The 26,461-nt window shown below is 40.9% G+C and overlaps 1 protein-coding gene across 3 annotated transcripts in view; it reads right to left on the bottom strand.

Moving 5' to 3' along the window:
* ADAM11 (ADAM metallopeptidase domain 11) overlaps window positions 1-26,461 on the bottom strand; it is a 94,136-nt gene that overhangs the window by 49,986 nt on the left and 17,689 nt on the right. The window contains exons 1-2 of one of the 3 annotated variants that reach the window (XM_007424835.3): window positions 17,958-18,385; window positions 16,458-16,669 (exon numbers count right to left, since the gene is read on the bottom strand). The exons of 1 other annotated variant lie outside the window; for it this stretch is intronic. In XM_007424835.3, the coding sequence (XP_007424897.1) occupies window positions 16,458-16,669; window positions 17,958-18,021 (276 nt within the window). In that variant the 5' untranslated portion in view covers window positions 18,022-18,385. Of the gene's footprint in view, window positions 1-16,457; window positions 16,670-17,957; window positions 18,386-20,948; window positions 23,669-25,063; window positions 25,183-26,461 lie in introns of those variants that run through there. One more of the 3 variants, XM_025164531.2, reaches the window with a different exon arrangement.

Raw genomic sequence — 26,461 nt, forward strand, 5'->3', positions numbered from 1 at the left:
GGGTGTCCCCCACCTGTTTCAGCTTCTAAGAACCTCATGGGAAACCTCTCCAGTCCAGTGGGAAAAGCCTGGAGACCTCAAAACCCCAGATGAGGAAAAGGCAGAAAGATGCATACTCTGGTTTCTCAGGTGCATCCCTCCTGTTTCTGGAACCCCAAACAATCCTGGATAGAATAGAAGTAGCAGAACAGTGAGTGAGAGTAGCCCCTTCTGGCTTACTAGTTAGGGAACAGCAGCCCCCTCATCCCAGCCCCCCAGATCTGGCTTTTAGCGCTGGTGGGCCTGAATTCCACATTGATAATGCTAAACTTGTTCCAGTTAGCTCTGACTCATTATTTGCCAGATACTGGACCCACAGTACTAAACAGCTCCAATTATTAATATTTTGTTTGATTATTTATTTATTTTGAAAGTTATCTTCTTCTGTTGATATCAGTGCTCAAGGTGGCTTAAAACAATTAAAAGACAAATTATAAAACAGCATAATAAAATCAATCCAATTAAAATCAATCCACAGTTAAAAACTTGGCAAGACCAGCACATCTCCCTGGGGAAAGCATTCAACCACCTGAGAGGCCCTCTCCTGGGTATCAGGTATTTGACCTTCTTGCAGAGGGATCGCCTTCAAAATGCCTCTCTTATTGATCTAAGTAATCAGGCAGGTTCTCCTCTTAGTATAGAAAGCACCTCAAATAGCCAGGCCTTAAGCTTGGCTTAGAGCTCAATTCAATGTTTTAGTGCGGCCAAGCATAGCTTCTTCAGCTAATTTTGATTGAGCGTAACTCTGACTCAGATCTTCATACAGCACACATCTTTTTGCATGAAAGTTTCATTCAACCATCTTGGCTAACTGACTATTCCTCAGCTTTCAAACCCTGTTTTTACAACCAGCTGGATAAGGATCAACTCACAGCTACCTATCATGTTTCAGATGGTGAGAATAGGACTTCATCTCCCCACCAACACTTGGCAAATCTCATGGGTTTTTTTCCTGAATCTCTTAGGAATTCAAGTGAATGTGACAGTACAAGTAGTCCTTGTTTAATGACTGCCCTGTTTAGCATTCATTTGAAGTTACGGCAGCACTGAAAAAATAACTTTACAACCAGTCCTTGAGCTTACGACCATCGTAGTGTCCCCGCAGTCATGACTGAGATTTGGGCGCTTTGCAACTGGCAAGGCTTACGACTGCTGCAGTATCCTGCGGTCACATGATTGAGATTTGCACACTTCACAGACAGCTTCCAACAAGCAGTCAATGGAGAAGTCAGCAGGAAAATTGCAGGTTGAAGTCATGTTGCTTAATGAGCACAGTGATTTGCTTAACCTAATGACTGTGGCAGAAGTGAGGTCATAAGTTCATTGCAGTCATGTGACATCTTGCTTAATGACCAGATCACTTAGCGACAGAGTTGCCAATCCCAATTGTAATCGTTAAGCGAGGACTACCTGTATTGGGGAGATTTGGGGCAAAAACAGAATCTTGTGAGATTTGGGGATAAGAATGCCAACATTTTGCAATTTTTGACTAGATAGATAGATAGATAGATAGATAGATAGATAGATAGATAGATAGATAGATAGATAGATAGATGTAGTCCTTGAGGTACGACAGCAATTGGGACCAGAATTTCCATCACTGAGTGATGCAGTCGTAAAGCGCAATGTCACATGACCGCATTGCTTAGTGACAGCAATCCCTGCAGTCCCATTGCCATTGTTAAGTGAGGATCATAGGTTGTTAAGTGAGCAACTCCTCGCAACTTCCTGCCAGCTTCCAACAATCAAAGTCAGTGGGAAATCCAGCAGGAAGTTGCAAGTCCCAGATAGCTTGCAAGCAGGCCGGCAGGCAGGTAAGTGGCTGCTGCCAGGTGGGAGAGGGTGCATAAGGGTATGCAAGTGGCCGGGTTGGTGAGGTACAAGCACGGTGAGGCTCGGGGAGATTGCACAGGTGGGGGAGATTTATCTGGCAATTTGCAACCTTCCCTGCTGACTTTGCTTGTGGGAAGCCGGCAGGGAAGGTCGCAAATCACAATCATGTGACTGCGAGACGCTGCAACCACTGTGAGAGCTGTTTGCCAAGTAACCACGGGGGTGCTAGGACAGCTGGAACTTCAAGGATTGGTCGTAACCACCCCTTGTTTGGTGCCATCATAACTTAAATGGTCACTGAATGAGTGGTTGTTAATTGAGGTCTACCTGTAAATAGATATAGATAGATGTGATCATACAAAATGGTATAATGGTGTTTAGTTTCTGAAAACATTGCTGATCTCTGTTTTAGATCTTGAGAGACAGGGTGTTTGTTGAGAGGAGCCCGAATAAATACATTTTGCAATACAGTAAAGCAGTTCCTTCATTAGAATATTCTCTTTTCAGAAAATTAAAATATGGCAATATTAATTTATATAATTAGACTTCCAGGTAACTTTGAATCTTTCGCTTTTAGAAATTAAGGGATGGTGGGCATTTCTACCTAGCAGCTGATTTTGGGATTCCACAACCAATTAATTTACAGGCCCAGACTAGGTCATTCCTTCCCTGGAAGTGCAGGAAACTACAGATCATTTGTTAGAAACATCAGCTATATGGATCTTAAGGTAGAACTAGGAAACAGAAGACTGGATGACTGAAGTTGAATCGAGTTGCGGCAGCTGACCACTTGCAAGGGCTAATTAAAGCAGGCACAAACTAACGTAGACACAGAGTCAATATTATGTTTTCACTCCAAAAGATTTTTGCAAGATTCAGGAGCCAGTATGATTTCCTGGGTGTCAGATCAGAGGATAAATCTGTTTCTGCTCCATGTAGTTGCGCAACGAAAACACCAGATTCTAGGGATAGCTACTTAGCATCTGAATCTTTGCACCATTTTGCACTCTAGCACTCTGGCCTCACTTATGTTTGAACGTGGATAAGACAAAGTATCAATATCTAATGTGCCTATTGGAATGTACTGGATATGCAGGGTCTGCATTGTAATGGCTTAAGGAACTACACTTTGCAAATACATACAGTATTTAGAACAGCAGCGCCTAGCCAAAAGCAGATGTTTGCTTCCTTTCCATCTTTTACTAGGTTTTTCTCTTAGGCTCCTTGCACAGCCTGTATATTGCCCAAACTTTTATTTATATATTTCTCACTCCCACCCCCTGAGCATGTTCATGTTCATAAACATAGTTTCACAATAGCCTGACCAGGAAATGGAAACTGGTAGAAATTCAGGCAGAAGCAAACAAGTTACCCATTTAGTCTACGACACATGTATGTTCCTGCTGCACAAGGTTTGGGTTCAGAAACATAAGAACATGAGTGCCCTGCTGAATCAGACCCCTGGCCCATCTAGTCCAGCAATCTGTTCTCACATTGGCCAACCATTGGCCAACCAACTGCACAGGGAAGCCCACTAGTCTCCCAGACAGATGGTCATCAAGGCTAATAGCCACCGACCCCCATGATTTCTGTGAATTGTTCCAACCCTTTTTTGCAGCCAGCCAAGCTGGTAGCCAGCAGCACATCTCATGGTAGTAAATTCCAAAGTTCAATTATATTGTACGCCACCCAGAGTCACTTTGTGTGGGATGGGAGGCTCTATAAATGTGATATATAAATAAAGAAGTAAGCAAGCAAGTTGTGTAAAGGTTTTCACTGTGCTAGAGCGGGGTATAAAATGCATGAAATTGTAATTTAGAATACCACTCTATGCTTCAAACTGTTGTGTTTCTCACTGACTATGGACTTCCATGTCAGAGTGCAGTTCAAGCTGCTGCCTCCTACTCATTTCCTCTATCTCTCTCCTCACCTTCTTTTTTAATTAACATCCCCCCTGAAAAGTTGTTGATTATTTGATTAAATAAAGCCGAGAGTTCCTTTACAAAAGCCTATAAATATGGATGGAAGCTGGCTGCTGCTAGAGTGTCCTCAATAAATGTGTCCACTCCCCTTTAAAGCCTTCTAAGCCAGTAGTGATCATTGCAGCTTGTGGCAGTGAGTTCCATAAGGAAATAGTGTATTTGGTGGTGTGCTTTTCTTCCTTCAGTCCAGAATGTATTAGCACTGATTGCATGTGTTCTGGGAACAAGTTCTTCAGTATTGGGATATAAAATGATATCAGACAATATCCAGAATCAAGCAGAGCAGCAATGTGCTAATGGCAGGAAGGTTTGGTAATGGAATGTGAAGTGAAATGGATCATCAGAGTGATGGGAGGAATGGGAGAAATGTAGACAACAGACTAAAAGCTTCTGGGACTGAATCCTGGCTTAAATTAAACCCTGCTAAATGCTGCTGCAGCATATTGGACTAATGCAATTTTTGGCTTTATAATAGAGGGGGAGGGAAGGGCTAAGACTAAGAATAAGGGCTAAGAATAAGAAGGTAAGTCAAACATGAGGGACAGTTCTGATTTCTCTGTTGTTTGCTCATTCCATTTCCTACAGGAGAAGGGACAACTGCAGGGTGAAGTTATCAGAATATTTCAGAAAAACATGATTTCCAAGGAAAAGGTATAAAGAACTCAACATTTTTAAGCTGCAATAAAAAGATGAAAGAAGGATAAGACAAGTTCAGGGTATATTCCAAAGAGAAGGAACGTATTTAACTCTTCCTTTAGATTGGTATATACAACCTATTTAGACAGAGGAAAAAAGTCACTCTGAACTGCAGTTTACATAGTGACTCCTTTTGATATTTATTAATGGTGAGGGGCTGATTTAAGGGTTACAGTAGAAGAGACTTCAAACCTAAAACTGTCTCCCTTTCCTTTTCCCCAAAGGAAACAATTATATAAACAAACTGGATGATTAAAATACCTTCAACATTTCCAAAAACCTTTGGACAAAGTCTCTCATGCAAAGCTTGTGAACAGCCTCAGTAGTCATGGGATGACAGAGCAGATTAATTACTAGCATCCATGGGAGGGAGGTCAAAAATGTCAAGATGGTGGCTGCAACAGGTAATCAAAGCCCCCCCCCACTTTTTATATGTATTGCACATCTCACAGACATGAAATAAAAATAATAAAATAAAACATGGCTTCAGCCCAGGACTTTCCTGTTTAGAACAAGATAAAGGTAAATTGGGACCACAAAAGAATTTCAGGGACTGACTTCCACAGTTCACTTGCTGATGAATTATTTATCATTTGGTTTCACAAACTGATATGCCATCGACTCTCAGATTATGCTGGGAGGCTTACAGAATTTTAAATATAAAAATCACACACTCAACAGCATAACAAACTCTAAAAGTCCTGAATGAAAAGATATGTTCTATTATTGAGTTACAAACTGGGGTTGCAAAAATCCAGTGTTTTCTGCATTTTCTTTCTGCCATCTGGTGGGAATCTGGACTTTTGCACCTCAAAGAAGGTGGGCCTAGGCAAGCCTCATGTCCAACAGCAGTTTGTTCCAAAATAAGGCCCTGCCACAGAAAAAACAAAAACTGAACTCTTGTAAAACTGTGACAACCATCTGTGGTAATATACGGCATCCATTTTTTGACATTTACAACATGCTCTGAAATATCAAATGCATATCCTATGTCAGCTGCAAAAATCTCACCAATCACTAGATAAGAGTTAGAGTTTTCTATTTCTCTTTGTCACCATTTAATGGTTGTCCAGAGCTTTCACCCCAGAAATGGTAAGCCTGCTGAACACAACGAAAAGGTGGGGATCCTTGATGTCAATGAAGTAAATAAGGAATTTGTTTCTGAAAAGATGAACAGTGAAGCAGTCACATTTGCAAATGACATCAAGGTAGTGAAAACCTGAGAAACCTGTGAAGAGCTCCAAGTATATCTCTGACTAATATGTAACCAGTTGGTAAGTATGGGTTATTGTAAGCAAGTGTAAGTGATATTTACTGTGGCACACAAGTCTTACTTTGTATATGTTATTTGTGAACTGGTGGTAATTAAATCTTCCTGCATGCTTTGTTGGGATTTTAAAAATGTAATTCTGAACTCTGTACACTACAATGTGATCGATTTGAGTTCAGAAGTTTAATACTGGGGTTATATATAGTCCAGCAGGAATATTAAAAACAAGTTCATTGTGCATGTTATAATCAACAGTTTTTGAATACACATTATAAACAATGATACTTCTGGACTTCCGGGGAAGAAATGGCGAACTGAAGATGGCTCTGCTAAAAAGCGAAGCTGACGACTGCAGAGGAATGAAGAGCTGTCAAGTAGACTGGCTCTTCGATAATTCCTCTCAGGACAAGGAGAGGACTTGAGATCACCCACAAGTGCTCCAGACAGCTGCTTCTCATGAGGAGACAAGACAGTGGTCTCTGGTGGGTTTAGAGCTCTGGGAGATGAGGGAATAGCCATCTTGCTCAAACCATGGTTGACATTTTGATAAGGTGATATAACCTTGATATAAGGTGATACATTACTAAAATTGTTTATATTTGCTGTGATGAAGGGGGAAGTCGTTTCTTTATATATTACTTTTCTTTTTCTTTACTATATTCTTATTTTTTCTTCCTTTTCTATTTTTTTCTCTTCTATTTTCTTTTTCTTTTCTGCACCTTCTATTTTTTTTATTCTTTTTTTGTATTAGTTTTTATCATTGTACTTATAATTTTAATAAAATTACTATTAAAAAAATAAACAATGGTACTTCTCTCTGTTTTTATTCTAAAATCAAATGCAGGCATCTAGTCTTCACTCTTTTCCAATTACTCTTACAAGTGCACAGCTGATTTGTGAAGTCAGGATAATGCCCAGACATATTAATTTCTGTCAATACAGGGGATCCCCAAGTAGGTCTTCCTTTAGATTAAAACAAAAGAGAAGTATTTAATCCTCATTATGGTATACACTATGGGAAAAAGCTGGCCAAAGTTTCAGTTCAAAGAATGAGCTTTTTGTACTGAACATGGCATTTAATTTGCCATCTTCATCTTTATTGTGTTTCTGTTTTGATCTTCAGATAGGAAAAGAAAAAAGAAATAAAAGAACAAACCCTGAAACATCAAAATAAAACTAATTTTTACTTGCAAAAATATAATAGTTTATCATCATAAACTATAAAAATAACCTGGTATGGATATTATACTCGGTTTCTTCCATATTATCACAACCAAAGCACTGCTTTTCACCGGATTGATTTAGGTTATTTAAGTAACCTTTTTTCCATAACCAAGATTATTCTATGATGATTGGTAAAACACAAGCCCTATTCACTACAATGTTAATTAGTTGCTTTCTCCATTCAGTTTCGATCTCTTCTATTTTTTTTTTCTGTTCAGAGCACTGGTAAATTGCTTCTTAATTGATCAGCTTCTCTTCCTATGAAGGGGAAGACTTTAATTACTTATCTCATTTTATTTCTTTTATAGGAAATTAATGATCAACTCCATGTGTCATGCAAAAAAACAGTACCTGACTAATTAATGAACTGTCCATCAGTATCAGTCCAACCATGCTAACTCAAGGAAATATGCAAGAAGAAAGTTTTTAATTAAAGACACCATTGGTATTTAAAAAATCAGTACTGATTTCCCAGTCCTAGACAGAATGACATTTTATTGCCAAAGCATTGCCACAAATGTGGCCTGAAAAAGACCAGAAGACTACAGAATAAACACTGGGATGCAACCATTCTACAATGAAATCATATGAGCTTTCGTAAAAATAAAGAATGAAAAAATGCTGGATGGCAATTCTAGTTTTGCTTAACTTTGGAAACAAAACCCTTACCACATGCTCAGGAAGATTTCCATCTTTTTAGTTGTTCACACTTTGTGCAGTGCAAGCCTGTCAGAATGTAAAGCAAAGCAATGCCAGAAAATACCAGGAAAGCTTTTGCAAGGCTTACGAAAAATCTCAAACGCTTTGCCATAAAAAGGACAGGATGTAGAGTTAGAATGTTTAACACAGTCCTGCCATGCCCAGCCTGTCCTCTAGTCCTACTTACTTATCTAGACAATGCAAAGATTTAGTTCTGGAATAAACTACCCCCTAGAGGGAACTACAGAGGGAACAAAAAACACAAAGGAGGACCTGTGGTTTGAACCACCTACCCACTGCAGTTGGCCGTGTATCGCACTTGCTCATATAGACTGTGTGACTCCCCCACATCCAGCAGCAGCAGCAATTCTACCTTTGCTCCCATCGTAGCTGAGTGATTATCTAATTCATTATGGATGAGATCTTCTGCATGCCTTCTATTTAATCTAGTTTAACACTTGCATACACCTACACCAGAGAGTTTAATGGAATCCATTAAAGAGATTTTGAAGCAGGAGAAGGAGAGTGTAGAAGGAAAACATGGATCAGAAAAATTTAGAGTTGGAACTTTCTGACAACACAGAGTAGGAGACACTGGGGAGAGAGTCCTCTCAGCAGCTGTCTCTCTAACTAAATTCCTCTGTCAATTTTTGCACTTCAAGAAGCTCACATGCTTATATTCTATGCTTTAAAAAAAAAAAATCACATGTCAATTTCCCATCTTTTCAATGATTCCACAAGATCTTCCCTCTTAAATGTTTGGGGAGGCTGAATTTTTAAGTTGTATTGTTTCATTTCTATTCTGTTTTAATTTATTTTTGTGAAATGAAGCTGGCTAACAATGTTCTGGTGGGATGAAAATCTTTATACCATTATAAAGATTTTATACCATTACTATTAAGATTAAGATTCATACCATTCTTTTATCCAGGAGCGCAAGACAGGGCACTCTCTCCTTCCATTTCCCCCCATAACAACCTGTGAAAGAATGACTGACCCAAAGCCACACATTCAGCTTCCATGGGTCTTCCCAGTCCTAGTCCACCTTACTCTACTCTGTCTCAGTTAAGAAAATTAATACACAGAAACATTGGGAGAGGTAATCATAAATCTTTGCAATCTTATCTAGTTTGACTCTAAGTAATTGCCAAATTATGTGCCCAGAAGGAATAGTTAATATGCAATGAGATACTGAACATGTAATTAAAGCCATAATGTTTATCTTCAGAAGAAGGAGCCTGCTGCATCTCGGTATGAGTTACCACTGTCCTTTAGAGTTATTTTGCTGTATCTTTGCATTAGGAGGCTCTGAATGATCAGTTCATAGCTGATATACAATGACACGCCCAGGGTTTTGGACAGGGATGCTTATTCTCTGGGGTACTTCCTTCAGAAAACAGTTCAAGAAGAGAGATTTTCAGAATGAAATAGAATGGGATTCTTCTAAAATCTGGATGTTCTTGCTCTTTTATATCAACAATGTTAGATCCAAATTAAGGTATTTTTTGTTGTTTGTTTTTTTGTGCCTTTGAGTCAGTGCTGACTCCTGGTGACTGGAGTAGTCCCTGCAATTTTCCGAACTGGTTTGCCACTGCCTTCTTCCTAGGGCTGAAAGAATGACTGGCACAATGTCATCCAGCTGGCTCTGTGCCTCAGGTGGGACTGGAACTCATGGTGTCCCAGTTTTTAGCCTGGTGCTTTAACCACTACCCCGAACTGGCTTACAAACTAAGCTAACTAAATGCATTTTACAAATAAATCAGTGGCAAGTCTGTCACACTGAATTAATTGGGAATCGTGTTCAATTCCAGCCTAGATTCAATGCATAGCATTTAATACTGAAGCATGATAAATTTTACTTTATTTTATTTTATTATTTTATTTTTTAAAGAAGGCCTCAAGCTACAGGTAGTCCTTGACTTACAACCATTCATTTAACAATGGTTCGAAGTTATGATGGTGCTGAAAAAAGTGACTTACAACCAGTCCTCGCACTTATGACTGTCGCAGTGTCCCTGTGGACACATGATCAAAATTTGGGTGCTTGGCAACTGGCATGGATTTACAAGAGTTGCAGCATCCCAGGGTTACATGATCGCCATTTGCAACCATCCCAGCTGGCTTCCGACAAGCAAAGTCAATGGGGAAGTTGGAGTCGATTAATGACCATATGATTCACTTAATGACCATGGCAAAAAAGGTTGTAAAATTGGACACGACTCACTTAATGACTGCATTGCTTAGTGATGGAAGTTCTGGTCCCAATTGTGGTTGTAAGTTGAGGACTACCTGTACATTCATCTGTTTGAAGGAAACAACTTTCCCACTGTGAGACTAGCTCTCCGGCAGCCTCATAGAGTGTTTGTTGACAAAGCTTTCATTGCACAATCATCCTGCCTCTTTTATTATAGCCCTCCTTGTATTCTTACCACAGATAGACTACCTCTACGATGTTTTTCGATTGCAGCACATTGAGCTGTCCATCTGGAAGCACTCTAATTTTGCAAGTGGGCCTTTTTGCATAGGGAAGTAAGCCAGTTCTCCAGATCCTGCCAGAAAATGCTTCACTGTCCATCTCTGGTATCCTTTTCTGCAGTTGAATTCCCAGAATGCCGCCAACTGTTAATTCCTACCACAACTCCAGGGGATTGCAGTGGCTAGAAGCAGAAACTGAAATTCAGCAAAGCAAAAGAATCTGTGTGACCCATGCTTTTTCTTCCCCTTCTTCCTGCACAAAGGAGGCAGAGCCAAACCCATTCCAGGGAACAAAAATTCTCTAAACTCATCCTGTACTTGGCGGCAGGAAGCACAGCAATCCCACACAGCTATCTAACAAAACTATTACCTCAGAGCAGCTTCCAAGGAAGAAGATACTATATAAAGAACATTGAGTTCCCAGAACAGTGTGGAAATAATACTTTGCAAAAATTTTAAATCTGGAAAGTAAAATAACTGAAAAATGGTCAGACGTTCTTTTCTGAAATGTGTGAATTTGAGTGAGAGTTTCTCCCATCCACTTAACTTTTTTTGAGAGCCAGTTTGGTGTAGCGGTTAAGGTGCTGGCCTAGAAACCAGAAGACTGGGGGTACTAGGCCTCCCTTAGGCATGAAAGCTGGCTGGGTGACTTTGGGCCAGTCACTCTCTCTCAGCCCAGCCCACCTCACAGGGTTGTTGTTGTGGGGAAAATAGGAGGAGGAAGCAGTATTAGGTATGTTCGCCACCTTGAATTATATATTAAAAAAGGGATAAAATCATCATCATCATCATCATCATCATCATCATCATCATCATCATAATAATAATAATAATAATAATTATTATTATTATTATTATTATTTTCATTTACCTGGAATAGCTAACAAGCTACTCTAAAAACAGACCATTCATATCCATTAACATATCTTTACTCTGAGGAGAAAGAAGAACTTCTGTTTCTTGAGATTACTCCCGTGAATATTCGGTACAAAACAATTCCCTGTATATAACAACTTGTCTCCCCCCCTGAAAATTATTAAGAGTACAGCAACTTTCTGAACCTGGTGCTTCAGCGGGAGTAGATCTTATCTGGATTTTTAAAATTAATTATTTTTTTATTTTTAGATAGAAGAAAAACTGACAAGAATACCCACTTCCCCCTGCAGCCTCACCTCCTGGCTACTTGTAAGCTGGCAGGGAGGCTCTCCTTGATTGCTTTAAGGTGGTTCTCTAATTTTATGAATATACTTGGCATTCTGTGGGGAGTAGAAAAAGAGGAAGATAATGGAAAAGGTGAGTGGATGAGATTAAGAGATCCAACAGGAATACTCATGTTTCTCATGAATATTTAACTAATGATGCTTTCTGTTATGAGACATTATAGAAATCTACCATATTTGTGGTATATGTCTTATACCATAAACAGCTATGCTAGTATCCTTACAAAGGGTCAGGCGTATCTTTCCTGCAGACCCTGTCTATGACAGACATAGGTGTCCATAACAGGCTACATGCATCATAATGATGACATGTGCATCATTACATCAACATACAAATGATATTTTCATGATGCAAGAATGCAAGTCACACTATTTGCACCATGATAACATGATGCAATTATCTCCATATACCCCCTGCAGACTCCTATGATGACAGCCTTCTAATACCTGGCACTTTTCTGACTGCAACTCCTATTTTCACCCAGTCAGCATACCTAGTTTAGGAAAGCTTGTCTGCAGAATGTGTGGGTTCATACATTGTGCTATGCCATGTTTGGCTAAACATAGTTTCTTGGGTAAGTCACAGTTGGCTAAGAGTCATTTGGATTTTGGTGGGATGGAAATGGAACAAAGAAACAAATTCACACATTTCCTAAAGCAAATAGGAATAGCATATTTTTCAAATATGTGAAAAATTGACAAAGGGCAGATCTCTTGAATCTACTGTTTGACCTCTGAGTTTGTTTGCTTTCCACTGATATGTGATAATTGAAATGTCCTTATATTGTAGAAATGAGAAGATGGAGTACTATGTTTTTATATGGTCTAGATTTAATAATATATTAAAAGGCTGAGCTAGTGTATATTAATATTCTATGGATCTTTTGTTTTCTCTCCCCCCCCCCATTTTTTAAGCTTTTAAGCAATTTCAGTTGCTATGATATATAGTTTTGTTGTATTAACACTGTTGTATTATTTTTATTTTTGTTTGTTAACTTTCACCAAGCCAACCTATTCTAGTTCAGTACCATGTGTAAACCCAGGTACTGTCTATATTTTGCAAAACATATCACATTCTGCAATTTCTTGTGCCCTTTTCCATCTAGAAAACAGAAACTGTAGAGTCTTTTCCTACTAAGAGTTTCTATTAGTGGGAAAACCTGTAATGATGTCACATGCATCATGATATTATTGCACCAGTGACATGAAGTAGATAATGTGCGTCAGTTGTGACTGATGGAAATTACATCATTTGCATCATTTGCACAAGAATCTCATGATCCATATGATACTGGTCTCCCTTTAGGACACCCATAAGGCTTGCTGGGTTGGGAAACATATCTGCAGTCCTTGCTAATCAAGCCCATGGATTTGCAGCCAGAGATCAGTGTCTTGTCAATATCTCGGGTGGTATATCCCACTGGCCAGTAATCCAAGGGATGGGTGAGCACACCTGCCTGCTTGCCCAAGACGCATCTCTGATCATGGTGCAAGAGGTCATCTGACCTCACCTCCTTCTTCCCCCAAAGGGGAGCCCACCTTCTTGCTATGATGGGACCCTGTCAGCGTAATCCAGAATATATTAGTGACATTTCAGAAAGATCAGCAACATAAGACTATACAAATTCTTGGCTGCAGACAAGATAAGGCCTGGATCATATGATCAAAGGGAACACAGACATTATTGGGGTACCCTAGTGTTAGTGTAAACTTGCAAGTGAGAAAAGGGTCTGAAAAAGTTTTTCCCTGTGATCTTCAGCTAGTGGGTTACAACCTTCATGGGGATCACAATCTTATCTAGACTCCCACTTTTCCAAATCTGAAGTCAGCAGAGCTCTAATTCTCACTGGCTGAGTTTGTATGACACAGTTAGTTGCAATTTACCAACCTTGTTTTTTCTTAGTGAACCCAATGCAAGTTCACACTTGGGCTGGGTATGCATGCAAGGGAAAATGTGATCCGCTAGTTTAGGGGCTCAGGATGTCCTGTGAATCCAGCCTTTGAGAAAGGAACAGAAAGTGGAGAACAGCAGGACATGAAAGGGTGAAAGATGAGCTGACATCAGGAAGTAGATGACAGATCTACTCAGACTAGCTTTCCCTAACATGCTGCTCTCCAGATATGAGGCACAATACAATACAATTAGGTATGTCCTAATTGTAGTCCTTCAACCCTAGAAAAGGCACTGGGCTGGGGAAGGCAAAGATAGAGTGAAGGTAATATGTGTGATTTTTCATTAAAAAAAAAAACTTCCCATTTTAGAGGCGAGAGTCAAAAGTGGGAGAAGAATCTAGAAAGACTTAAGACCACCCTACAACATATTGTTCTGTTGTAAATGTTCTGTGACTTCTGTCTACTTTTTCCTTCAGAGATTGGTTTTGCACATGTTAAGTTAAAAAGTGTTTGGTTAGCTTTTGGTTCAATGTGTTACACAAACCCAGAGATTTGGGATAATTCAGTAAACTTTGATTCAATTAACTTAAGTACACTTGCAAACACAGCCATCAACCAAGATGGCTGTTTTGGTATTAAGTATTAATTGATCTAATTTCTACATGAATGCTAAGTCAGAAACTGCAACTGTGCAGTTTGTAATGCTCCTATAATTTAAGTTAATTGGCTCTGTTTATACATTCTGAGCAAGTTTTTGTTCACTTAACATGCTCCCACATAAATGATGACCTTATAATACCTGCTTGTAAAATACTGGAATCCAGCTATCTGGCAACTCAGATTTAAAGACTTTTTAAAGAGGAATATGGCTGGCAGAGATTGAAAGTCTTGCAAGTACAGTAGTTCTTCTACGGTCTAGCAGTTTCAGCCTTTCATAATTTCTTTTTATCTATCATGCAGACAAATTGAGAACTAGTTGTGAAGCATTTTACTTTTACATAGTACTCAGTTTATAAAGCTTATCTTAAATTACCAACAGTACTGCTTCAGGAAACATTGGCAAAGATGAAATTGGCTAATAAAGAAAATACAGAAAGTGGAAGTCATCTTCAGCTACAGATACTTCCCGTTTAACAGCTGACAGAGTTGCAATTTTAACAGGCTTCCTTAAATACTATACTGTTCTGATGTCTGTCCATGATCTCCGTATCTTTGAATTCTTCAGACTGGATCCTAGAGCAATGTCTTTCATCTACCCAAAAGGTGAACCCCCTTGCCCCATAATCCAGACTAGGTTACTTTATTTTGGGGTGATTAGATTAGCTGCAGTGCACCACCACCTCTATCCCAGGTAACAATGACTAAATGGCTGAGTCCATACAACACATTAGACTACAGTAAAACAGGTTGGGAAGTTTGTGCTTTAGCAGGTTACAGGAATATAGCCATCGCCTTCAGCCATGATACAGTTTATTGGAGGAGGCCCAGCTTGTTATGGGAAAATAACGATTGTGGTTTATTTATTTATTTAATTTACCAAATTTATACCCAGCCACAATCTAAACAGCTGCTTGGCAGCTTACAACAAGGAACAAAACACAGAATATATAATAAGATAGAAACAAAATACTGAAAAACCTACTGACAACTATTAGGTGGGTTCATGTTCCAAATGCCCTCTGAAAGAGTTCCACCTTCATCTTCTTCCGCAAGGTGGAAAAAGTTGGGAGGTCATTCCTGAGGGCTGTCACTACCATGGAAAAGCAATGCTTTCAGGTTTCATCCTGCTTCTCCCCAAACTGGGGGACAATCAGCTGCTTTTCCTGGCACAGTCAAATCAGTTGAGCCAACTCCAGTGGAGCGATGCAGTCTTGCAAGTAATGTTTTTTTATAATGGGTTTAGAATTTGAATGCGAATTCAGCTATTGTGTGCTTTTAAAACCATGATTGATTGTCAGTGGTCTCAGTCTGTGGTTCAGGGACCATTTGTGGGCCATGCAGATAGTAGTTGCATGGAATTACTATGCTTATTTATTATGGTCCATTAGTAGTTCCTGAACAAGAGATTGAGATCTTTCTAATAAACTACAGAGATACACATACATACACACGGGCATCTGCAACCAGCCATGACATCAAAATGACAAAATGTGAGTTGTGAGATCATGACACAAACTTTGGCCTTTGCACTTGCATAAAATACAGAACGGGCAGGATTTGTGTCACCATGTTGCAGTGTAAGTTTTGTCACTCCCCCCCCCCCCCCAATACCCATGATCTTCCATACACCTATACACAACGAGTCTCAGGAGATTACCAAGATTTTGGTGGTTTTGCCAAATTTCTTATGGTGTTTCAGGCGAGAACACCAAAATACCATGAGATATGGCCATTTATTTTTTAATTCATTTTTATTTAATTTGGAGTCCTAGGGATGCCATCTGGGGAATGCATGCACCACAAAGCCCAAAGTCAGTATGTTGCCAGCCCTTGGCTCATGTAGTAGTTTTTATAACAATATAGTGGTCTGCATAATAAAAGAAAACCATTGGTTTATAGTATACTGTGCCATGCAAATCCAGACAATAGTCCTTTATTTAATAAGTTACGGTTCAATAAACCATAGCTTAGCAAGGTATATGAACTTAGCCATTATTGCTACTGACTCCATAGAGAAGATAAGTAGAGGAACTACAGCCAACTGGTTGGGTTGAAGATATCCTTTGCTTGCTGGACAAGAGTAACTTGTCCAAACATTTCCTTCCCATGGACAAATCTAACCCAGGATGCTGGTAGGGGCTGGCTCTGGACAACAAGTGGCAGGAGAGGGAATGCTAGCAGAGGCGTTTTACTTTTTATCCTGGACAAATGCTTCAGTTGTCTAAACAGCTGGCCAACCCGCTGCACCACTGAATAATAGTATCCAATTAAAAAGTTGGAAGTAGTCCTTGCCACCCAACCATTATGTGTGTATACCATCTGGCTTCACAGAACAGCTTGGAGTCTGCTCTCTCCACCCACATCCACCTGTGCTTTATTGGTAGGAACCTCAGTACAAAGCTGTGAGAAGAAAAAGAAAGCCAGCTTATAAAATGGTGTGGGAGAGAAGCTTTCAGGTTCACTTACAGGGCTTCCTCCTTTTCCGCCGCTTCCTCTGCTGCCACCAGTCTCTTTTCTCACTCTTGTGTCCAGTTGATACATCTGGATCTCTCCCCCAGAGTTGTGTTTCACCAACCTGGTGGGGTACACGATTTCTGAAATACCCCATCTTTTGTGCCAGCTGGCATTTGGGACCCACCTCCGCAAATCACCAGGTTGTGGATCTGCCTTGACAAAACCTCCAAGGGAGAAGAAAAACAGAACAAAACCAACAGTTGGTCTCCATGGTGCAATCAAAGCAAGGAGAAAAGAGTAGATGGAAGATCAACAAAGGGGTTCAGTCTACTTGGAAGTGGAAGTCCTCATACATAAATCCTGGTGTGAAGGGGGAGCAGGGGCTCGTTCTGATGTCAGTGGAGAAGGCAAGCATCTGAATATGCTCAGATTTGCTGTTCTGGATTGCAGGCTGAACCCCAGAAGACTTCTGAGGACTAAATTCCAATGCATTCTCAGCCAAGCCAAGCCAAGGCTCGGTGTATACTAAAACAAGTCAATGCATGGCAGGAACACTTGCACATAGTAAGTATAAGGAAAAGCCAACCCACATAGAGAACAGCTGTCTCAGTGCCCTTTCACACAACCTTAGGCCTGATTCACTTTCTTCTGGGCATACTCATTAACTTATATTCTAAAAATGACAGGTGCTGAGGTTCAAGATTTCCTGGAATCCACATCTCCTATCTCTCAATCTTGGATATGCACCAAGCCCCTGGACAACAAAGGGAATGCACTCTGCACGTACTCAAGGATTGTCTCTCCTTTTGTTTTTATGACCATATGTATTTGTGGACTGGCCCCAGCACACAAAATTCCTTAGGCTGAACCCTGGCTGACAGTACTGTATTCCTGAGCATTTCAGTCTTCACTTTCCCAGCTTCTTTCAGCCAATTCCTTAATGTTTATCAAGGAATCTGTAGCCACACTCTTACCCGTGTAAGCTTGAATGGCAAATGCCAGAGAATCCCTTCCCCCCTCGCCCCCCCCAATCCCAGGTAAACCTGACAAGAGATTTCAGCCACCCTCCCCAGCTGTTGCTCAACCATCTTCACCTCAGGACTGAAAGGAACTGCAGAAAATGTGTCGATGCAGCAGAAAAGACTGCAGTCCCAGCGCTGATGGAGTGTAGAAATGTGTCTATGAGGAAAGGATGGATTTTAAACGAGGGAGATGTTTACAAACAGCAAATTGCAACACCCCCCCCCTCCATGTGCCCCATTCCAAAAGGTGAGTGGAGAAACCATTGTTGGGTGGGAGGGGGGAGAAAGGAGGCAGTATTGGAATATGGTGCTCCTTGTCACTTTGAGAAATGTATGCAATGTAACTCCCACTGCTTGGCTGGTACTCCTGTGCCTGTACCCAGGCTTCCCACCCCATATAGCGCTCACTACTCCAGTACAATGCTAAAAGAGAAGGGGGGGGGAAGAGGGGGAAAGTTGGAGGCCCAAAGCAAAGAGAGTTTCCCCTCACCTGAATGACAAAGCAGCAGGCAGCAGAAAGCTGTCAACACCCAGTTCTGGAGCGAGCAGCTCATAATGCCTTCATAATCGGAACCAGAGTTGGCACCAGCTGGTCTGGCATGCGAGGGAGGCAGATTGTGGTGCCCTTTCTTCGTTTTCTTTTGCTTTGCATTGAAAGTCTGGGATCCTCACTGGTCCTTGCCTTGCCTCTCCTTGCTTCTCCTCTTTGCTCTCCCTTCTGGATTATTGCTGAGAAAGAGAAGGGTGGAAGAAGAGGAGTGGAGGAAAAGCATTCAGAGCAGGCGACGAGAGTCTTTTGCAGAGGCAAATCAGAACCAGGAAAGAGTTGGAAACGCGCAGGGGAGAGACAGAAATTTCTTCCTTCTGGTTATGCAGTGATGGATAGAAGAGCCTAACATGATGTGAGGGAGAGCTGTGGACAATTGGGGTGGGGGAAGCAAGGGAGAAATGGGACACGTGAGCTACAAAGATCCCTCCTCCTGCCTTTTTAGCATGGAAGAGCCGTCTCTGGTGCTCGCTCGCTTGCTCGCTCTCCAGCTTCATACACAGACTTTTTGTATGGACAAGCATGAGAGAAGGCAGTAAAACCTGCAAAAGGAGAAACGACTCATACACATAAATCAGCCTCCTCCATGCATGCATACAGATGAATCAGGCCCTTATGCTGACAATCAGTCAAATCAGAATAAAATGTACTAGTAAATCATGGATAGAAACATTGGTCAATTATATAATAAGGAGCCACCACCTTTGGAGATTGGCCAGATAATTGGTTTTACTGAAGCTATGAATTTAATGTCAGAGATTTTGACTCCAAAAATGTGCAGAATGCCTTCTACTATTACTAGATAGCACATAGATTATGCTTAAATCCATCCCCTTTACTCAGCCCAGGAGATTAAGCCTGACCCATTTAGAAGAAATTAAGTCGTATTTAATAAGTCATTCCAAGCCAACTAGTGATGTGCAATCTCGTGTAGGTATCACATCTATAGAGAGGGCAATCTAAAACAAACTGATCAGCAAACGTGGCGCACCATGAATGGATGTGCATAAGGTACTATACCATGTATTCCATTCACATGCTTGAGTCACCAGCAACTACAGGTAGTCCTCGCCTTATGTCCATTCATTCAACGACCATTCAAAGTTATGGCAGAGGTGAAAACATGGATGTACTAGTCCTCAAAGTTCTGGTTGTCACAGCAACCCCGCAGTCATGTGACCATGATCAAGGCGCTCATGTGCTTGGCTTGTGATTATGTCACAAGAAGCCACAGTCACATGATCGCCATTTGCAACCTCTCCTGCCGGCTTCCCACATCCAAACTCAGTGGGGAAGCTGGCAGGGAAGTTTGCTCCCACTTTTTCTCCCGCCTGCAGCACTCCCCCACCCATGCCGTTTCCACCAGCCTCCCAGACCCTCCTCTGCCTTCTGCAACCCTCATGCAAGCTTGTGCCAGCCCTCCCTGTCCCTCCCCCAGTCTTCCCCACCCCCCATGGCACCCCTGCACTCCTTACCTGGGACTACCTCTTCCCATTTAACAACCCATGCGTCTTGGGATTATGACAGCAACTGGGATTGCCATTGCTAAGCGATGCAGTCGTGTGACATCGCACTTTACGACTGCGTCACTTAATGATGGCAATCCCAGTTCCAGTTGCTGTCATAACCTGAGGACTACTTGTATTTGCTGTCTCTGAAAGGTACATCTTCTGGAGGGCACCTGCTTGTGGTTTCCCTGGTCAAGATTTTGGAAGTTGGGAATGTGATGTGCTTTGCAGGGATGGGGGGAGATTATAGGGCATACTACAAAATAGTGTTAAGTACTTTCTGATACAATTCATTAGCTATAAAACCCACTTTAGTAAGTGTGGTAGTGGACTGATATAGGCAGATAAACTGAGGGCATGTTCCTGGTCTGTCCTTCAACCTTTTGATAGTGCCCAAGCTCTAAAATAACTGGTGCAATTTGTTCTTTTGTGTAATTATCTCTCCCTACCTTTACCCCTATTATACTTTCCCTATTATTCCTATTATACTTTCTAAATTCTCTCCATGACCACCCCATCCAGGCCTTTTCCATCATAAAATACTAAGTCCCCAAACACAGTAGATTGTTTTATGATTAGTTAAAGTAGAGGTCATACAATTTAAGTCATGGTTCTCATGTTCCTTCTGAATGAGCCAAAGCTTTTCTTGCAATCAGTAGATTAGTCTGAATAATCTGCATATAATATAAACTAGCCTGAAGATTTTATCAAGCTAGGTGTTGTCCATCAGTCATATCTGGATATGAATGAGTAAAACAGGACAGGAGCATCAACCATTTTCCAGGTCACTGTAGAGCATTGCTGGATTTATTTTGCTCTAGCACTTATTGTATAAAGTGTGCACTTTCTCCATATGACCAAGAATGTGAAGGCAAAAGCTTTATCTAGATAGAAAAACTAAGGCATCGCTTTGAGCTTTTATTAAAAGATATACTTGATGGAAATAAGACAAGTATGCCTCTGCCCACAGGACTATGACTTTTCTCTCACGTCTGGTTAAAGCCACAATATGGTTGCTTTTACACTAGTCTGGAATTCTTCTTTTATTAACACAAATTTTGTAAAGGATGCAAACATTGACCATCTGTTAGATTATAATGATTTCTGTGTTATCATCCCATTTTTAAAAGCCTTTTAGGATAATTTCCTCCACTTATAATACATGTTGCAGTATCAACCTGTTTAAGGTGGATCAAGAAGACGCTATAGAGAATTTTCAGGTCTCCTAGTTTTAATCTTTTCCCTGTAATTCTTTTCAGTTTGGAAACTAGATTTAATTATCTTTTACCTTGTAAATACCTGGTCTTTGGAAAAGAGTGAATGAGTTTTCAGTTGCTTCTATTCATTAATAGTACTACTCTTGCCATTTTTATTATTTATTATGTCACCAATCCCATTTGAAAATTAAAATTCATGGGAGAAAAGTCTTTACTGTGAAGAACACAAATGAATAAAGATATAGTTGGTAATGCTACAGTGGCACTGTTCAGAATGCAATCAGAAACAGAAGCTATAAATGGAAGCTTCTGGTAAAAGTTGCTGAACATTTCCAGATACTAAACCAGAAGTGACATGCATCTCAAATATATGCTTTCTCTGTTTACATATAAGAGAAGAATGGGTTTGAGGTGTCCTCATTAAGCCAAAAGAAACACGGGGGCAGGGGGCGCAGGCAAGAAATTCACCTTGCTACACTTTCATTTAACCAAGTATCATTTTAGAGTGATGCGTGCACCCAATCATGAAATATAACGTGGAATCACCATTTTAACTTCTCATACAGCTGTAAATCAAAAAGCAATGTCTCTACCATGCCAAAGCTTCTGTGTGTGGAAGCAAGTGCAAACTGAGTCTCCAGTAGCAGAAAAGAAGGTTTCCAGAATACAGGCTGCCAGTATACTTATGATTCTATACCACTCATAAGAAAAAGATATGAAGCTTAATAAAGGAAAAAGGGTTCTTCAAGCATTAACAACTGACTTAAATAACAGTCCTGCAAGAAGTGTTTTTTTGTTATTTTTAAAAGCACCCTAAGAAATTTTAGGTGCTTCATTAGTAAAATTACCTTTACTAGTCTTCTGTGCATACACATTTTGCTTTTCATGTAATTTAGACTGGCTGCAATAGATACACAGAGCAGGGTAGAAAAGAACAAAGATTCTAATCATCTCTCCATCCCCACAGCTATAGTGATATACATAAACTAAGTTTATATAAGAAAATATGTTCAGTTATATTTATTTTTTAAAAGAAGCTGCTAAAGAAGAAAAACATCAGTCATTAAAGAAAACACATTGATATGCAGACACAAAAATGCTTGTAGAACTTGGAAAGGATGGGCAACTGAGATTAGATCACTGCAAAATGTATCAGCAGCTTTGCTACTCCCACTTCCCTCTATTAAAAGGCCCAGAGACGTAGCTGTCGCAGAGAGGGACAGGAGAGAGCATCATCTTGCTCTACGTCAACCGGGTTGATTAGTGAAAGTGAGCACTCAGAATCTCACCATCCCTTTACTGCTGTTCACAAGCTCTTATGCTGGTTTGACCTCCTTAACCTAGTGCTGTTTCTTAAAGCTGAGAAGAAGGAAGATTATTACTGTAACTGCTTCTTTTTCCATAAATGCATAAGGCTACACTCCGCTTTTTCCCATCAGGACATCCAATTAGGACGTAACAATTTAAACAGAGGTATCTATATAGATGAACATTCTTGCTTGAATTCTGAAAAGGCTCAAACTTGTCGTCTCTCTCTCTCTCTCTCTCTCTCTCTCTCTCTCACCCAAAGATATTTTGGGGTCTTTGGGTTAAAGAAATGCAGCATGCACTCAAATGAGCCCACACAGGATGGCAAATGGCTTCTTCTTGCAACGGAGGTAGAGAAACTCAGGATCTTACATGGAAACTTTACATATGTGCAGGAAAACAGGCAGCCAGAAGATGACAAGAAAAGTCTAACTTGGGCCATTTTTCAGGCAACTCCCAACTTGAGCAAAGGGAGCCCTTTCTATCTCCAGCTGGTTGCTCTGCTCATTTGAGCTGTTCCTGCTCAGATGTTGGCCAGAGGACAGAACAAAGATGGGATTCATAGTTACTATCTTGCAAGCTGACACAGGTCCCCAGCAGTGCAGCATCAATCGGGTTCTCAGAAGAGAGGTGGGAGGCACCTGCAAGCACACAAAGAAGCGGCCCATCCCATTCAGACATGGAGGAAGAGCTCTTTGCTTCTGCAGAAATACTAGTCAGTGGGTAGGAAAGGAGAGGTAGGCAGGGGCTGGGCCCTGGGCCTGGTTGCTGTGGCAACATATTCTGTGCTAGCTCAGATACATCCATGCAAGGTGAACAGCGCTCAAATACAGAGCCCACCAATTTGGGGGCTACTTGCTTGTCCTCATGGAATCCAGATAAGCTGCTCGATGTACTATCAGTGTTGGAAAAGTTGCAAGAACTGTGCATGTCCCATTCTTTACAGGGAGAGGTTGCAGACACCTCCTTCTGGTCTAGCTGTTGCACTGGATTTTTGAGATAGCTTGTGTCTATAGCAACAGGCTTGCAAGACTGACAGTGGAGGACTTTCTGAAGTATTTGTGGGGGAACACAATAAGAGCCAGGGGTGTATGATGGAACTGCAGGCAAATCGAGTTGATGAGGAAATGAGTGTCCTGTTGTTCCAACTTGTTGGCTTGCAGAGAGCAATTTCTTATCAGACAGCCTTTTATTTGATGTCAATGTTCGCTTCTTTTTTACCTGTCCATATTGCCCATACGGGTGCTTGCGTTTGCAAGGGAGCATACCAGATCGTGTTGGGAGCTTCCCTTCCTGAGGAGCAACACCAAATTTGAGTTTAACAGGAGCTACAGTCTTCGAGAAACTGTCTGCAACCTCTCTGCCTTTTTCATGGGTCTCAGAGGCAGACCATAAAGATTGCAAGGCAACTGGTACAGATGCAGTGGGTATCTCCATGGGCTTCACTGTCAGATGAAGGAGATCTTGGTCCTTAAGGAAGCATGGTGGATCCTCCAAGCTAGCAAGATGACCTGCTGAGCCCTCAAAAAGCATGTGACTTTCCATTACCTGACCTGAAAATGGTACTTTGGCATGTCCAGCAGCCTCCATTTCAAATTCAGAAGAAACACCATTGCATATGCTGAAAAGAAAAGAGGAAGATATCAATATAGTGCTTTCAGCTATCGAAGTGTGTTGCACTGTAACAAAAATAGCACTTAGCTACTACACATATCAGCAAGACCTTCTTCCCACTGGGTTTCAGCTAGGCATTATCATGGAGAAAATCTATCTATGTGGTCACTAGGAGTCAAAAACAACTTGATACCACATAATCAATCAATCAATCAATCAATCAATCAATCAATCAATCAATCAATCAATCAATCAATCATACTCCTCTAGTCCTGTTTTACAACTCTTTCCATACAATCTTCATTGTGTTTACTAACATATATATCTGATTATATATAGAAAAGCTTACTTCACATAAGTACACAGGATTTAAGTACTAATACACTTTATTGTGTGGGCATCTTGCAAACACAAATAGACCGACCTTAGGCTGAGTGCCTACCTTAGAAAACAGATGCTTGGGGGGAAGAACTACAAGTAGCTTCTCAATAATTTCTCATGAGCTTTCCAGTTGTTCTCTGCTGCAGAATAGCGCTACATATGTTATGCTACCAGTTCTGAGCCTCCCTCTTGAAATATAATGGAGGATGCCGTCTCAACACCTGGACTGAATAAGATTCTTCTGCTTAGGCAGGCATCTTCCATACATGAAGCATGTATGTATGGTTCTTGTTTTTTGCCTCAGGTAGCAAAATGTTCTGTCTCGTCTCTAACAAACATCTAGCAAAAGCTTCTTAATAATTCCAACATCTTATAGTTGTATTCCCCTACATCTGAATATGGAGGTTTAGTCTCTTATTGTTCCTCACCCAAACAAAAACAATTTACGCAGAAACTCAGTCACCTATTGGCAAAGCAGTATATCCTTTGTATGGGTTTTTTGAAGTGTGAAAGTATGACTTTCTTCCCTTCTTAAGAATGAATAGCCATTCTTAACATCAGGGTTTTCCAAGCTGAAATTAATCTCTTTACTCCCTATACCTCAAGATGGCACTGCATGCCTGCTCTCAACTCAACTAATATTCAATTGGTAAGAAACAGGGCCTACTCAGAGATGGCCCTACAATTAGGAAATTGAAATTTGTTAAACTCTTCCCTTCCTCTTTCTGGACAAGTTTTAAAGGCCTTTTGAAGGCTTATAAAAATGGAGAGGGGGATTTTTTTTAAGTGGGCTTCTACTTTAAAAACATCAAGTAATAATCATTGCATTGACTTGACATAATTTCTTGCTAGAGATCCACTCTTGTCTGTCTCTCTCTTCTGCCTAAAAGTTTTGCTGGTTTCAGCAAAAAATCTGAGGAAAGCAGGCAGAAAAAAAATCTCCAGTAAACAAATGGGAGTCAGGAATTCTCATTCTTTGAAACAGAATTAGATGCTCTTCTCCTCTACCTGTGGATCATACCTCAGCAGTGGAGTGCAGGAGGCCACAAAGTCATTGCTGAATTGGGAGATGATGCTGTCTAATAAAGCATAATGGGACGGATCCAGCACAAATTCTTGATGTTGCGAGCTTTGAAGATGCTGTGAAGACAAGACAGTGCCATCAGAGGGTATAACGCAATGAGAGAAATTTGAAGACAGGAAAGAAAACAAGAATATTAAACCAAAGTGTGGGGAAAAAAACCTTGCTCCATCCTGTTCAATCTATCACCCAGGCAAAGGAAGGAAAATTCTCCTGTGAACTGGCAGGTAGAATGACATGAGCTCTGGAACGTAACCGACAAAGCAAAGCAGTTGAACAGGCTACAGAAAATAAGGCAAGAGCTGAATCAAAAGTAGAATTAGGTTTAAAGTACCCAATGGCATTTATTCAGGACAATATGTAAAAATGGGTCTGGTTTTCAGGTTTCATTCTGTTACCAGGAGGTCCAGCAGCTCATTCTGCTTGAGGAATGTAAAGCCACAAAATCCCAAAGAAACTACCAGATTCTGCAATTTCTGGAGAGATACTCAGAGATAGGCTCCCACCAGCACTCAGTATAGTTCTACCTCAGTTAAGCCTACACTATTAAGTGAGGGAGCATGCAGAGCTGCGTATATTAAGTTTGTATGACAGCACAAGAAAAACATAGAACATACAGTACACCTTTTACTCTATCAGCCTGCCTGCACCCTAAGACTGATTGAGAGGCCCTTCTTTATATTCCAATTGTACTGGAGGGACAGTTGATGAGGACAAGAGAAAGATCCTTCTTGGTGGCCACACCTAAATGATGGAGTTTCCTGCCTCAGGAGGCTCTGCTGCCACCTCTTTGATGGCTTTTCACCAATTAGTTGAAAGCTTGGTTAGGAAAGAGAATAATTTTTATCCAGTGTTTTATTTCAGCTATAAGTAGTCCTTGACTTACAACCATAATTGGAACTGGAATTTCTGTCGCTAAGCGATGGGGTCTTAAAGCAAGACACATGCAGAGAGCTGGGAGAGATGGGAGCTGGGCAAACATGCTTCCTGGAGCAGCTTCGGGTGGCTTCACATGGCTTGGCTGGGATGGCTGCCGCTTTGTGCTATGCTGCGGCTCAGGGGCTTCTTGCAGCCCCAGAGGCTGCACAGTTCTGGGGCTGCTTGCTGCCCTGCAAGGCAGAGTGCAGAGTAGCCAAAAGAGAATAGATGGGGGGCAGACAGGCGGGTGGGGAGAGTTGAAGCGCCCCTGCAGTCGTAAGTATGGGCAGGCTGCCAAGTGCCCAAATGTTTAACTAAATGTGACCGTGTGGAAGCTACAATGGCCACAACTTTGGGCAAGGGTTGTAAGTCCCTTCATTCAGTGCCGTCATACCTTTGAACTGTCACTGAACAAATGGT

This window comes from Python bivittatus, unplaced genomic scaffold (assembly GCF_059951505.1).
Source record: "Python bivittatus isolate LINGU-HERP-01145 unplaced genomic scaffold, Pbiv_v1 ctg000410_np1212, whole genome shotgun sequence".
NCBI lineage: Eukaryota > Metazoa > Chordata > Lepidosauria > Squamata > Pythonidae > Python > Python bivittatus.